General features: G+C 42.1%; 1 protein-coding gene across 1 annotated transcript; it reads right to left on the bottom strand.

Annotated features, from left to right (window-relative positions):
- Window positions 1–7,124: 7,124 nt before the first annotated feature.
- On the bottom strand, window positions 7,125–13,333 carry LOC104551622 (thiamine transporter 2). Its single transcript, XM_062005901.1, has 5 exons — window positions 13,184–13,333; window positions 12,041–12,857; window positions 10,518–10,710; window positions 8,517–8,658; window positions 7,125–7,304 (listed from the first exon to the last, which is right to left on the bottom strand). The coding sequence occupies exons 1-5, from the start codon at window positions 13,331–13,333 to the stop codon at window positions 7,125–7,127; spliced, it is 1,482 nt and encodes a 493-aa protein (XP_061861885.1).
- Window positions 13,334–13,955: the final 622 nt, after the last annotated feature.

Here is a 13,955-nt window from a genome sequence, read left to right as displayed (position 1 = left end):
CACTCATAACCCTCCTTCCAGTGTGCCAATTACAAATCAGTATGAGATGTTGCCAACAGTGGACATAGATGAGCAAGGTCCAGAAGGAGAATACTCAGCAAACAATTCACCACCAGCTACTCCACCAGCAACAGACAGCGGGCATCATAACAAGAAGCAATGGGTGCTTGTTGTGGGTGACTCATTCTTAAGAGGCACCAAGACCCATCTGTCATCGGATAAGGAGTCACATGAGGTGCTGTCTGTGGGGAGCCAAGATCTGTGACGTGACTGAGAGTGCACCACAGCTCATCAGGGACGCGGGCTACTGTCCCCTACTCATCTCTCTTGTGGGGATGAATGATGTAATGAGGCATGATATTTCCAGAATTAGGAAGGATTTTAAAACCCTGGGAGATCAAGTGAAGGGTAGGAGGGCCCAAGTTATTTTCTCTTTCATCCTGTCCACCAGAGGAAAAGGGGAAGTCCCTAATGCAAAAATTGCACAACTTAACTCCTGGCTAAGAGGCTGAGGGTGGAAAAGTGTTGATTTTTATGACAATGGCACCTCTGTCACAAGGACACTGGAATACTTAGGAATAGGCTGATCAAGAGGGCTTTAAACTGAAGGACTTGGGGGATTAGGGGAGAAATGGCAAAGAATGAGCCATCCCATCTAAGAGAGAAACAAGGCAGAGCAGGGAATGCAATGATGAGTGCTCCTGAGCTGCACACCAAGATGAGATGCAGAAGGCTGACCACCTTGAGGAAGTATCAAATCAGGGAGGATCCTCTTGCATCCATCCAGGGGAACCTGTGTGTTTGAGTAAGCCCCTGCGCTGCCTCTACACCAATGCACACAGCCTGGGGAATAAGCAGGAGGAACTGGAGATGTGGGTGCGGATGCAGGGCTATGACCTCATTGCGGTCACAGAGACATGGTGGGACAGCTGCCACAGCTGGAGCACAGCCATGGAGAGCTGTGGATTTTTTAGGAAGGACAGGCTGACAAGGCGTGGAGGTGGAGTTGCTCTCTGTGTGACAGAACCATTAGAGACCATTGAGCTTTGCCTGGGTGGGGATGAGGGGAGGGGTATTGTGGGTGAAAACTAAGGGGCAGGGTAATGTAGGTTACGCTGTTTTAGGATTTTGCTTAAGGTCACTTAATCAGGAGGGAGGAAGTGGATGAGGCCTTCTACAAACAGCTGAGAGATGCCTCAATCACAATCCTTGGTCCTCATGAGGGACTTTAACCTCCCTGATATTTGCTGGGATAGCCACACAGCCAAGCACACGCAGTCCAGGAGGTTCCTACAGATTGTTGATGACAACTGCCTGTCGCAGGTGATTGAGGAACCAGCAAGGAGGGGTGTGCTGCTAGACCTGGTGCTGACAGATAGGGAGGTTCTGGTTGGGGATATGAAGGCTGGAGGCACCCTCAGCTGCAGCGATCACGAAATGATTGTGTGTGGAAGAGGCAGGACACAAAGCAGGACCGTGGATTTCAGGCGAGCTGATTTTGGCCTCTTCAAAGACCTAGTTGGAGGGATCTCAAGGGATAAGATCCTAGATGGTAGAAGTGTCCAAGAGAGCGGGTCATTCTTAAGCACCACTTCTTCCAAGCCCAGGAGCAGTGTGTCTCTACATGTAGGAAAACAGGAAAAAGAGGCAGGAGGCCTCCATGGATAAGCAAGGATCTACTGGGACAAATCAAGAAGAAAGCAGCCATCATGAGAGGTGGAAACAGGGACTGACCTCTTGGGAAGAGTACAGGAACTTTGCCAGAGCTTGCAGGTGTCTTGAAGGGCCAGAGCCCTTCCAGAATTAAACCTGGCCAGGAAAAGTAAAGGGAAACAAGAAGGGTTTTTTCAGGTTCATCAGCAGTAAAAGGAAGATTAAGGGTAATGTGGGCCCACTGCTGAACACAGAGGGTGCCCTGGTGACAGAGGATACTGAGAAGGCTGAAGTACTGAATGCTTTCTTTGCTTCAATCTTTATGACCCTTGGGAAGCCCAGTCCAGCAAGGGTAATAGGATTGCCAGGACAGCAGAGGACTTGCCCTGACTGGTTGGGCAATCTTAACACAGAGTGCTGAGGGAACTGGTTTATGTGGTTGCTAAGCCACTCCCCATAATTTTTGAACATTCATGGAGGACAGGTGAGGTGCCTCAGGACTGGAGAAGGGCCAATGTCACGCCAGTCTTCAAAAAGGGCAGGAAGGATGACCCAGGAAACTACAAGCCGGTCAGCCTCACCTCCATCCGTGGAAAGATGATGGAACAACTCATCCTGAATGTTATCACTGAACATATGAGGGAAAAGACGGTTATCAGGGGGAGTCAGCATGAATTCACTGAGGGGAAATCCTGTTTGACCAACCTGATAGCCGCCTATGAGGAGATTGAGGGGGCGTCTCATTAATATTTACAAATATCTAAATGGTGAATGTCAGGAGGTTGGGGCATCCCTTTTTCTATTGTATCTAGTGACAGGACAAGAGGTATTGGAAAGAAGCTGGAACACAAAAAGTTCAATTTAAACATAAGGAAAATCTATTTTACTGTTCAGCTGAGGGAGCCCTGGCACAGGCTGCCCAGGGAGGGTGTGGAGGCTCCTTCTCTAGAGGTTTTCAAAACCCACCTGGAGGAGTTCCTACGTAACATGATCTAGATGGGAGTTGGACTAGATGATCTCTAAAGGTCCCTTCCAACCCCTACTATATCATTCTATGAAAGTTGATAAAATCATTTGCAGGTTTACTCTTCTAAGTTTTCTTTTATAACTAACTCTACTTCAACTCTTGCTAAACCTACCAGTGATCACAGACGCAGCCTGTAAATGAACAACTCGGATCAAGGTACATTGGCAGTGGCAAATTGCAGTCTCTGTCAAAGATTGTTAATGATGTAATTACTCTTCCACTATGATACAACTCATTTGTAAGTTCCATTACTATCTCATTTTTTAATAAATGTTATGGGCAAACTGTGTAATTTAAATCTCATTCTCAGCGTGCTCGAGGACTTTTGTTCTGTTGATTTGCAGCCTGAGAGCCAAGTGGAGCAATTGAAGTGCAAGCCTCTTTGCAGACAATAAGAGCCACCAGTCAGATAAGTTTCTTCAAAATGGTTTAATACTCACCTTACTTCTTGTGCTTCAGTCCTTTGAGTGAGTGAAGAAAGATACAGAAACTTGTGATATCTGCTCAGACTTAGAAAGGAGGAGTGTTGACTTCACTTTTGAAAGTGGTGATCAAAAAGAACAGAATGAGTCTTGTTTCTTCACTTCAGTTGGCAGCAAGAAGAAATCCAAAGAGATTTGAATCTTTTAAGCTTTTTTTTCCCCTTGTTTTGTGTTAGAAAGTAAATTCCATGGTTCCTGGAAAACAAGCGAAACAAGAATGTTCTGAAAGAGAATGAAAGCAAATCACTCACAGATGTTTAATCAAGCTGTTACAAGCTATTTCTTTTAAATTGTTGAAATCTGTTTTATAGCAGACAGTCTTTCAAAAAGTGCTTCTACTTGCACCATGTATTTATTAAAACAGCCTAAAAGGTGTGTTGAGGAAGTATTTCTGTCATCTCAGAGGAATGTTGCAAAAGTCAGCCCTAACATTGAAATTTGATTTTAAATGATTTAATGCTTCTGATTATAATTTTTTTTCCCATAATTGTTCTATCCTTAACTTGAGCTCTGCTCTTTTCAAAACAAGAATAGAGTAAACCAGACCTATCAATAACATCAGCAAAAATTTTGCATCACTTCCAAGTGCAGTCAGTGAGTGGATGACCAGCACAGTTCCAAATAGCTCCAGAAGTAATGAATTACCTGTCAAAGCCATGGCTGTGGTATATTTGCTGTGGATTCATGCACAATCTCCTCCTAGGATGACTCTGTCCCTTGCAGAAAAGAAGTCAGAAACAACCCTTTAGGACTGGAGGTAGGAAGAAGTTTGTGTCTTTGTTTCCTAAAAGTTCTTTCTAAACTTCTTAAAATTTAAATAATGGTAATAATTCATCACATTTCTTCTTGCTTGCAGAACTTGTCCATGAGGATTGAAGGGGAAACTTTCTCCTTTACAGGTTTTGTCAGCAAGCTGAGTCCTCATCTTAAAGCTTTAAGACTCCCAGTAGCTAATGATTAATAAGAACTGACATGGCAGGAAAGCAATCACTTGTTTGCATTTTTGTGTTAATAAATACCTTTAAAGGCTCTACTTTCTGATTCATGAGTAAGACACGGCACCCATTTTATAGGTTGGGCTGACACTGACCCTGCACACAGCACAGTGGCCTCTGGACTGATGGGGTCTCTTCTGACAGTCCTGGCTTTGCTGGGAATGTGGAGAGGTGGGATATCCAATACCTCATATGTGAAGTTAGACAGGAATTCTATATAAGGACAGATCTGTCACTTAAGGGCAAATAGAAGAGAAAATAAGCTGCTAAGTGTAGCTTCTAAGGCAAGAAATCAAAACACAACTGCTTCACAGAAGTGCTGCTGCTGCTTTGTTTTCCTTTGTCCAGTTCTTTTGGACTGGACACTCTACATCTTCCAAGGTGCATCAGAGGTTGGGACTGACCCTGAAGCCCATTGTCAGGATGTTTCTTGCCATGGGGAGCAAACAGGTGGTCCTGGCAGGAGGCTGTGCCCTCCAGAGCAATTTGGTGAGCTGGACTAAACCTTGTCATCTTCTACAGTTATGGGAAGCTCTTGTGCTGCTGTGAGTGTGGAGTACAGCTGGGCAGGTAAGCATTTAGACAAGCCAGGCTTGCTTCTGCCATTACTATACCAGTGGCCTCTGCAAAAGGCTGTCACTGGTGGGGACGGTGCTGCCGTGTAGGTCACTGGGCTGCTGAAAGGGTAACCCACCTAGTGCTTAATTATTACCTCCTTGCTTTGAATACAAAGACACAATTTGCTCACTTGGCCAGAACTGGCCTTATCAGCTTGCTGGGCTGTATCTTCATGAAAGACTTGTACCCAACTAATGTTTCAAAGGCAGTGTTGTATTTAGAGGGAGCTGTAGCTACAGGGAGTGATGTGCTCAGCTCTGGATTTTCATATTTGTGTGGAACCCTTTAGCATGCTGGGAGAAAGAGAAACAATACTAAAATCTGCAAGGACAGGAAGATTTGCTCAGAGCTTCCTTTTCCTGCAGAATTAGAGCTTGTGGTTCTAGTCTTGCTCATAAACTTTCTTCTTGGTATCTTTGCTCCTTAGTGTTATCCTGTATACACAGAAGGCAATGAACTCTGGCCAGTTCAGAATGGAACACCTTCTAATGCCTATTTCTGCTAGCTTCTTTCGTGCACCTTCCTACTGCCATTATTATTTTTAATAATAGGAAATAGTTCTGCATGTTGTTGTTTCCTGTTCTCAGCTGTTATGTAGAGAGAAATCTCTTAACTTTCCTTGCCAAAGGCAGCTTGGAGGCTGTGGAGCTGGAAATACGAGTTCCTCCTTTCCATTTAAACAAAAACTCTAGTTAGCTTCTAGACCAGGATTGGCACCTTGTTCTTGAGCTACATGCCTCAAAAAAAAATTCCTACTCACAAGCAAAAGCAAAACAAAACAGTCCTTGCTCTGCTGGACTTTGTCCCAGTTTCTTCATGCGGGAGTATCATATTCTCAGTTCTGCAGTAGATAAAAGATACTTAACTGCTTGGTAGAGACATCTCTTGCTCTTACAACTGTATTGGTTAACCTACTCTGCTTAGAGCCAGTTTACAACAGAGAGTGTCCACAAAATACACAATAATAAGCAAAAAGCATAGAAAATGAGCTTGATCACTTGCTCAAATCCTACTGATACTGCTTGTGGCTTGAAACAAATTGCTTCTCTCCTGCCTGTTCTCACCTCAAGGCAGTTTATCTAGTTGCAGTATGTGGCAAGTGTATGAAAAGCACCTATGTCTGTACAAACCATAGCTCGTGTCTACAGCAAAACTATTATTCTGTAAATGATGTTTTCTTTATTTAGTGAGGTGTAGATATGGGAAGCCTAAAGCAGATAGAAGTACAGATAGCTAACACATAGATATAGTTTATATTAAATTAGGCATTCACTATACAAACTCATTTGTAGTATCTTTTTTTTTCTCTTCTCCTGGACTATCTTTTGTGCTTGACTAAATTAACTATAGGACTTGAAGCTAAAGAGATTCTGAGATGCTGACCCTGCCAAATCTTTGGCTAAGAGCAGTGGACTTCCCTCATTTGGCACTCAGAAGCACACATGATGCGAGCTTTTTGTTCCAGTTAAAAGTCTTCTTGAATATTCATATTAATCTGAAATTTTCCTCCATGGAATCAGCCAAATTTTTCTGCAGTGTACTTCTCTGGGTTTAGTCTGAACTACTTAATCCATTAGATATTTTTTGTTTTCCTGTTGAAATAGGAAGACACTCAGTCCTGATTTTAATTTTATTGGAAGCATAATGAAAGGAGTGCAGGTTTCATTTTGTTTTGGCGCTGAAGTTTTTGTCTTCTGGGGTGAGATTGCTATGGACTCTGTACAGTGTTTATGTTGCGGCTTTCAAATGTAAGTCAAGCAACAACTGTGGCTTAGCAGTGTTTCAGTGAACCCTCTCAGAGCAAACCCTGCTCTGGTGCGCCATGGCGTGCAAAAGGCCCGCTTTAGATGTGGAGTTTTAAATTAGAAGGGAAGAGGAGTCTGTCACCAGTAGTTAGGTAAGAAAGAATATAATGCTGCAAATACAATTTCTTCTTCCTTGATTCAGAACAAGGTATGTACAGAGGGGGTAATAGATCCTTTACTCATGTCCACGAGCAAATGTGCCAATACCATATAGAAGAGCTAGAACAAGTAAGGCAGAGCGGACTCTGATCTTTGCCATCATGCACGGTGGGCTGACAATGTGGTTGCTCTGTTCTTGTGTATATTTATATTGCTGTTAATCTATTTATAGGCAAGAAAAGAATCTAAAGCAACCAATCTTTTTTTCTTGGCACAGTGCTGTTATGATGATATCTTAGCTGGCATATGCTGTAATGAAGTGCTGTAATGATTCAGTGTAGCTTTTTGGGGCTGTGTTATACTTCCATCTTGCACTGCTGTTCCCTAATGCTGCAGCAGCTCTTCTCCCATGAGCTTTCTCCCCATGAGCCTCTCTGCCCAACTCCTACAGCCACGTTGTAGAGCCAGTTACTATCTGCTCTTTCGATTCACGTGCAGCACGGTTCAGTTGCTCATTGCAAGGTCTTGTGGTTTTCCTTTTGCATTTGCTTGAGACAAGCATGCAAATGCTTCTGATCAAGAAAATCCCAGCTATGACTGCAAAGTAGCTGCCATAAATTAAAAACTGGGAGGGAGAGAGAAAAACGCAGAGAAAATAATGAGAAACACATTAGGGAAACGCTGCATTTTCTGGAGATCACAGTCTATGTGTCTATGTTCTGGCACATTTTCCCCATGCTCAAGTTTTCACTTTGTGACAATGCAAAATCTTAATTTTTCCAGCAAACAGATCTTTGAGGGATAAGGAACTTCCCTTTGTTTCTAATCCTTGTCTCTTAATAAGCATCAGAGTGGGGAAGGGATAGGAAAAGAATTTTTTTTCTACTACTGCAAAATGTAGAAGTAGCTTCATTACCCACATAGTCATGAATAATGTAAGTGAAGAATCTGAGTTGCTCCTTTTTTGCTCTTACTTGCACATTTCAGCCCTGTCACTACACTGGCTTCAGTAAATATACCATGACTCTGTACCAATGTTTCCAATAACTGTGGCAAGGCTATTTATGGAGTCCTACATTCTCCTGTGCTTAATACCCAAGTTTTAATTTTCAGTGTTTAATTCAATCTTTCATATTTTAAAGAAACTTTTGTCTTCTCTGTGCAGAGTATCTGAATAGCTTTAGTCATCTTCAGATCTATAGGAGGAGGAAGCTGCCCCACCTGAGAACACTTCTGAGACTGCTGAAGTCAGTACACTTCAGTTGACTCCAACTGACCAGAGTTGGATGGACTGAAGTTAGGACAATTGTGAAATAGGATGTCCCGTCTCAAAGTGCCAAAACTGTGGGCAGAAAACTCTATTATTCATGTAGAGACAGACCAGGATTGCTCCTGAGCTGCAATTAGAAGGCAGTGTCCTTTTCACTTGAATTGAAATGACTCCAATAATCCAGGCTGTGTCTAATGGTCTTGAGTTTCTCTAATAACATGTGGTTATGTTGATTCAGTATCTGAGGAAAGCAGCCTGAATTTTTGGATGGTAGAGTTTGTTTTTCTGTGTCCTATTAATTAGCAAAAGCTGGCCAGATAGCAGAGCTTGAATATTTACCTTTTGGCATAACTGCCTTCTAAAGTCAAATACCAGCATCTGTAATCCTAAATGCTGCACTAAAAGGTAAAAGAGGAGAATGATGGCTGACACCAGGGAAGAGCAAGACATTTAGATTTCTATAGGAGAAAAAGGGAATAAATAATCTTTTGGTTTAGTAATTTCTTTCCTGATAAACTTTTGGAGATGAAATGGCTAAGCAATAAGTAGGAAGTTAATAGCACTTACCTGAGTCACTATGTTCAGGCCCAGGCCTCTTGAATCCACCACAACTACTGTAAGAATGGTCTGAATCACCAATGCAATGAAGTTGTCAAATCCAAACATCAAGGCATAACGCTCCATACTCAGATTGACTGCAATCTGGAACCTAAAGTGAGACTGGCAGGTCACTTACTTCATGCTGAGTGGAAAGCTGTTGCTCTCCACTTAATTGATGAAGAGAAACAATTTATGGGGATTGGTCTCTTCTTCCCAGTAACAAATGATAGGACAAGAGGAAATAGTTTCAAGTTTGCCAGGGGACATTTAGATTGGACATTATGAAGAATTTTTTTCACCAGGAGAATAGTTAAGCATTGGAACAGGCTTCTCAGGGAGGTAAATATCCCTAGATATATTTAAAACATGTATAGATGTGGTGCTGAGGGATATAGTTTAGTTCAGTGATGAGCTTGGCAATGTGCGGTGAGTGATTGGACTTAATCTTAAGAGTCTTTTTCTATTGTATTGATTCTATGCAGATGATATATCAAAGACACACTAAATGGCGCTTTCTTTGCTTACTTCCTTGCTTTGTCTAAAAAACCAAAGTCTTGACTACCATAGTATATTTTGATGCTTTTGTACTTGTCTGTGTTGCTTTTCTGGACCCTATGTCATCAGCTGATTTGCTTTATCGAGTAGAATATCAGATAGCGTTAACCTTTCTCTTTTTTTTTATTCCTCTACCTTCACAGACTGCCTGACAGGTTGTAAAGCCTCCATGGTTGGACACTTTCAAAGACCTGGCCAGACAAAATTATGATCTGATCAGGCTTTGGCAGGAGTCCTGCCCTGGCTGGGAGGTTACACTAGAAGATCACCGTGTGTATCTTCTAACCAACTTTTCTATGTTGATGCAAGTCCCTTTTTGCGTTGTACCCTGACAAAGGAGGTAACACACTGTTTATTTCTGTCAAGAGCCTGTAGATTTTCCTTGCAATACATTTTTTTGGCTACTAATCAAAACATCTTTCCTTGCAGTATTTACCTCCAGGTGTTACTCCTGTAGTACTTTTTTCATTAATCTTTTTTATCAGGGTTTTGTGCAAGATTTTACTCTTTTTTTTTGGTAGGATATGTTGAAATAGCCCATGTGTGATCTGGTATAATGTACTGTCAACCCACCAAAGCAAAAATAGAGAATTCACTTGAGACAGCCATAATCTTGTCATGCATTAGAGTTTTAGCAGGTTTTTTTTTTTTAATGATATCTAAAAAATGTTGGGTTTTGACATAAACATGCATCTGGTATTTTTGTTGATAAATCAGTGTGGCATGTCTAAAGACATTCCAGTCAATAAAATAACTGGAGTAATAAAAACGTTTCATATTTATTACACGGATCCTGTATAATCTTTGTTACTTATATTAACAATCAATGACACCAGAACAGCTTGGTCTCCTGAGAGATGTTTTCTGAGTTTATGTGTCTAATGTTCTCTTTCCTTCCTTCTTTGCATTATGATATCATTAAGGATTATATGCATAAAGTTACATTGGGGAACACTCTATACTAAATCTTTTCTTGCATACATGCAGTTCACAGTGTGCTAAAAAGCTTATCAGCAAGAGGATAAGGGGGTCTTAAAGCTGTCTTGATAGTTGTTTATCTTGATGGTTCTCAAGGCATGCTTGTGTCTATTGTTCAGTTTGAGTCTTCCATGCCAGGAAGGAGGAAAACAACTTAAATGTTTTGCTGTTACCATTGCCTTAGTAATAAAGATGCCCTGTAGTTTGTTTAATTTCTGCCTAGGTAAATGTTCAATGTCCAGATTATTCTTCTTTTATGGTTATTTAAAAGAAGGAAAACAACATAACTAGACATCTGAATGTCCTTGTCTTTACCGAAACAGTTGTGTCTAGCAGTAGATCAACTACTTCTGGGTAAAAGGAAGGATGCCCAAAGTAAACTTAAAAGGTCAGTATCCTGTGCAAAATGGCAGCAGTGTAAGGCTTTGTACTTACGTTGCTATTGTAATGAGGATCATATAGCATGCTTTGAAAATGAGATAGGCAGCGTAACACACCCAGATGTTGGTAGTGAAGTGCATAAGAAATAGAGAAGCAGCATCTATTGCAGAGAAGATGCCTAAAGTCATCTCTCCAAAAAGGTCCCAGTTAATGGTCAGATATTGTACTGTGAAAGATGCTACAGAGCCTGGAAGAAGAGAAAGAAAACACATAAATGTATCTGTTCTGTAGCCAATGTGATAGAATCCTGCCATCCTCATGTGCTGAGTGGCAATGCTGAGTGGAACAAAGTAGTACTGAAGTGTTTTGGAAGCATTTTTCATCACTTTTGAAGTTGTGCAGATGACTGGTCAATTTTAGATAACTGCATGGATCAAATTTCTAATATTCTTTTCATCATGTTTTATTCCACTTCACAGGATAAAGAAGGATATGTAAAAGGATTCATTATTTAGCTCTCTGTACCCAGAATGTATCTCTAAGTTTGGAGCTCAAGAACAGTACTTCCAGCTTCTGCTAGCTAAGCTAGTAAGACTTCTAGCTTAACAAGTTAACTCTGTGCAGCTCATAAAGGGCCTGGGCTCATCTGTGTGGAGGTAAGTCACCTGACTGTCCATCTTAGGGTCTCATACAGCTTAAAAACTTGTACATCTCCACACTGAGAAATAGGTGACTCCATCAGAAAAAGGGTAGACTCTACAGGAGTTGAGTGCTTCCAGTTTGTGATTCAGTTGGTCTATTTAATTACCTGCCTTGAAACAAGAGTAATTTTTCATCTCAAGGTATCTGTTTCTCCTTGGTGCCTTTAAAGGTAACCGGAATGACCAAGTATGGTGCAGATGTGTTTGCTTTTGCTGGTAGGCCACACCCCAATGTCTTGTGCAAGTTCCCTCCAGCAGCACAACATGAGTATGTGAAACACTGCCAAGTCAGGATGGTATCCTCTGATGTTACCTTTTGATAACATTACTTTGCTTATTTAGTAAGAGCATCCGCTTCCTGTGCAAAAAGCATAAAGGCTGATGTCAGAAGGATAACGAATCCAATAATGTGGTTTTCTTAGCAAAAGTCTCTGTCTCTTGGAATAACTTAAATTCTTCTTTCTGTCCTGCTGCAAAAAATAATTTCATTTTAAAAAAAATGATGAGTGAATTACGTTTTTTTCATGTAAAATATTTATGGAAAACTAATCTGTGTTAGCTGATACCATTGTTACGGGAACAGTGTGATACTTATTTGGGAAAAAGGACGTCTGAATTGATTTAGCAGCTGAATGTCAAGTCTATGTGATTTGTATGCTCTCTGCATACTGGTAGGATAAAGTTGTGTGTCCCAGTCCTAAAGAAAAACAGCATAGCTGACATTTGAACTAACTTGAACATCAAAGAACTGGCCCTGAATCCACAATGCAGACACTGTCCTTCTGGGGCATCTGGAAAGGAATGGCACTTTTAAAGTGTTCTAAAGTAAAACTTTAGAGACTATGATTGAGGCCTACTCAGAACTAAGTTACTTACTCAGAAAAGTTGCTGTTGCTTCCACAGCTCCGTTGTACACTGCTGAGCTGTGGGAGGGGGCTTTGAAGTCCCACAGCACTTGGACATAATTGAGAACCTGGTTAAAGCCTGCCGTGGCCAGAGCCCACCACAGGGACCAGTACAGAAGTTGCCTGGAGCTGTAGCAAACCTTCAGGTCCTTGCTGAGCTGCAGCAGCACTCTGAGCACATGATGGGGGGGCCTGGCACTATCAGGGTGCTGCTGAGGCGTTGGTCCCCTGTCAGGGGATCCAGAGCTCTTGTCCTCTTGGCAGCTGGATGGCCCAGAGGAGCTGAGTGTTGCCACAGCTTTCTCTGGTGCTGGGGGAGGTTCTGAGCCCTCTTTCCTGTGGAAGAACATGCTCTTCTGGGGCATGGGGAGGAAGAAGGAACAGAGGAATGCCAGGGCCACGGAAGCCAAGGTAATGGCATTAAGGTGAAAGTAGGATACATCTGCTAGGGAAACGAGGAGCTGTCCCAGCACGGCTGCTACGGTGGCTGCGACCAGAGTGACGCTTCTGCAGTAGCTGGTCACCCTCTGGTAGTGCTGGGCACTGACAACGCTGTAGATGTAGGCGTAATAGGCCACCTCGGTGGCCGTCACCATCCCGTAGAAGAATTCCACCACCTGCATGGCCACCATTCCGTGTGCAAAGAGCAGCAGGAGCCACGTGACGATGAAGCTGATGCCCTGGAGCAGGAGGACGGGCTTGTAGCGCACGTAGTCTGTGATCAGGAAGACTGGGACAAGGAGTGCGAGGTAGGAGTATGTCCACACTGGGAGAACCTGGTTGGTAACCTAGAAGAGAAGAGGAAATCTCTGTGGTGTTATTCTTGGGGAAGGGAAGTTCATTTATTTTAAATGGCTTTGTAGCGGGAAGTTTTTGCTCTGAAGGAATTTATAAAATATGTAACGACACTGCAGTGGAATGTGACTGTTGAGCAAGCAAATGGATCCAAGTGCATTACATGCATCTTTTACTTATGCCATCTGCTGCAGATTGTAACCCGCCAAAGCTGGTTACAGTTGTGCCTTTTAAATTTTATCTTTGTTTAAAAACTTTAAACAAAGTTTTATTTTTGTATTTTTTGCTGTTCCATATAAAAGGCAAAGTAAAACCATACCTCATCTATGGTCAGGTTTTTATCTGATCCTGTTAGATATGGTGTTAGGAAGGGTTCTGATGGTTTCATCATACAGAAAAATCCATACAGGCAGAGCATCAGGGTGGGAAAAGTCCAAGAGTTGCTTTTCTCTTGTGTCCAGCAGCCCATGGCCTCTGCAGCAAAGCTAAGGAGGAAGTGAGAAGGATGAGACTGCCCACCTGAGCACTGAGATGTCTTGTAATTGATTTTTGTTTTGTGGTTTCTAATGTTAAAGACTGCTCTTGGGAGACTGGTAGATGGAAAATATTTTTCTTCATAACTTTAAAGTGAATGGCTTTTCCTTACATTCGTCTGCTGTTTCTCTGTAGACAGTGATAAAGAAGGACTTGGAAGATCTTTAACCTGGAGACAAATTAGACTGTCACTCAATCTGCACTGACCAAGCTAACCACAGGAAAACTTTAACCACAGGAAGCTTTTCTGGACAGCAGCCACTGAAGAAAGCTGAGTGCTGAGATTACACTTGGTGCCATGAATGACCAAGCATCTTGATGAGTAAGTGATTATTTTGTAATTGCTGTTTTTTCTGTTATCTCTTACATGTGCATGGACTTCCTATTACAGAGAGCTGGTAACTCCGGAGCCTAGAACGTGAGAGTCACTAACAAATGCAGAAAGGACGTTAAGCCAGATCCTCAGCTGGAATGAACTGTGTCCGAAGTCCAGCTTGGATACAAACATCTTATTCTTAAATATATGAAAAACATTTGTGGTAGCTGAAGGTAACAGT

The sequence above is a fragment of the Colius striatus genome, chromosome 12 (genome assembly GCF_028858725.1).
Source record: "Colius striatus isolate bColStr4 chromosome 12, bColStr4.1.hap1, whole genome shotgun sequence".
Classification (NCBI taxonomy): Eukaryota; Metazoa; Chordata; class Aves; order Coliiformes; family Coliidae; genus Colius; species Colius striatus.
Note: the sequence above shows the minus strand (reverse complement) of the source record. Positions and strands in the feature narration are given on the sequence as shown.

What these genes read in the sequence shown, in the direction of transcription:
- LOC104551622 (XM_062005901.1), bottom strand. Translation starts at nt 13,333, where the DNA reads ATGGGCTGCTGGACACAAGAGAAAAGCAACTCTTGGACTTTTCCCACC. An exon ending in ATCCTCATTACAATAGCAAC is followed by an intron (nt 8,659 to 10,517) that starts GTAAGTACAAAG and finishes GTCTCACTTTAG; the next exon opens with GTTCCAGATTGCAGTCAATC. An exon ending in GCCTGAACATAGTGACTCAG is followed by an intron (nt 7,305 to 8,516) that starts GTAAGTGCTATT and finishes TCTCCCTCCCAG; the next exon opens with TTTTTAATTTATGGCAGCTA.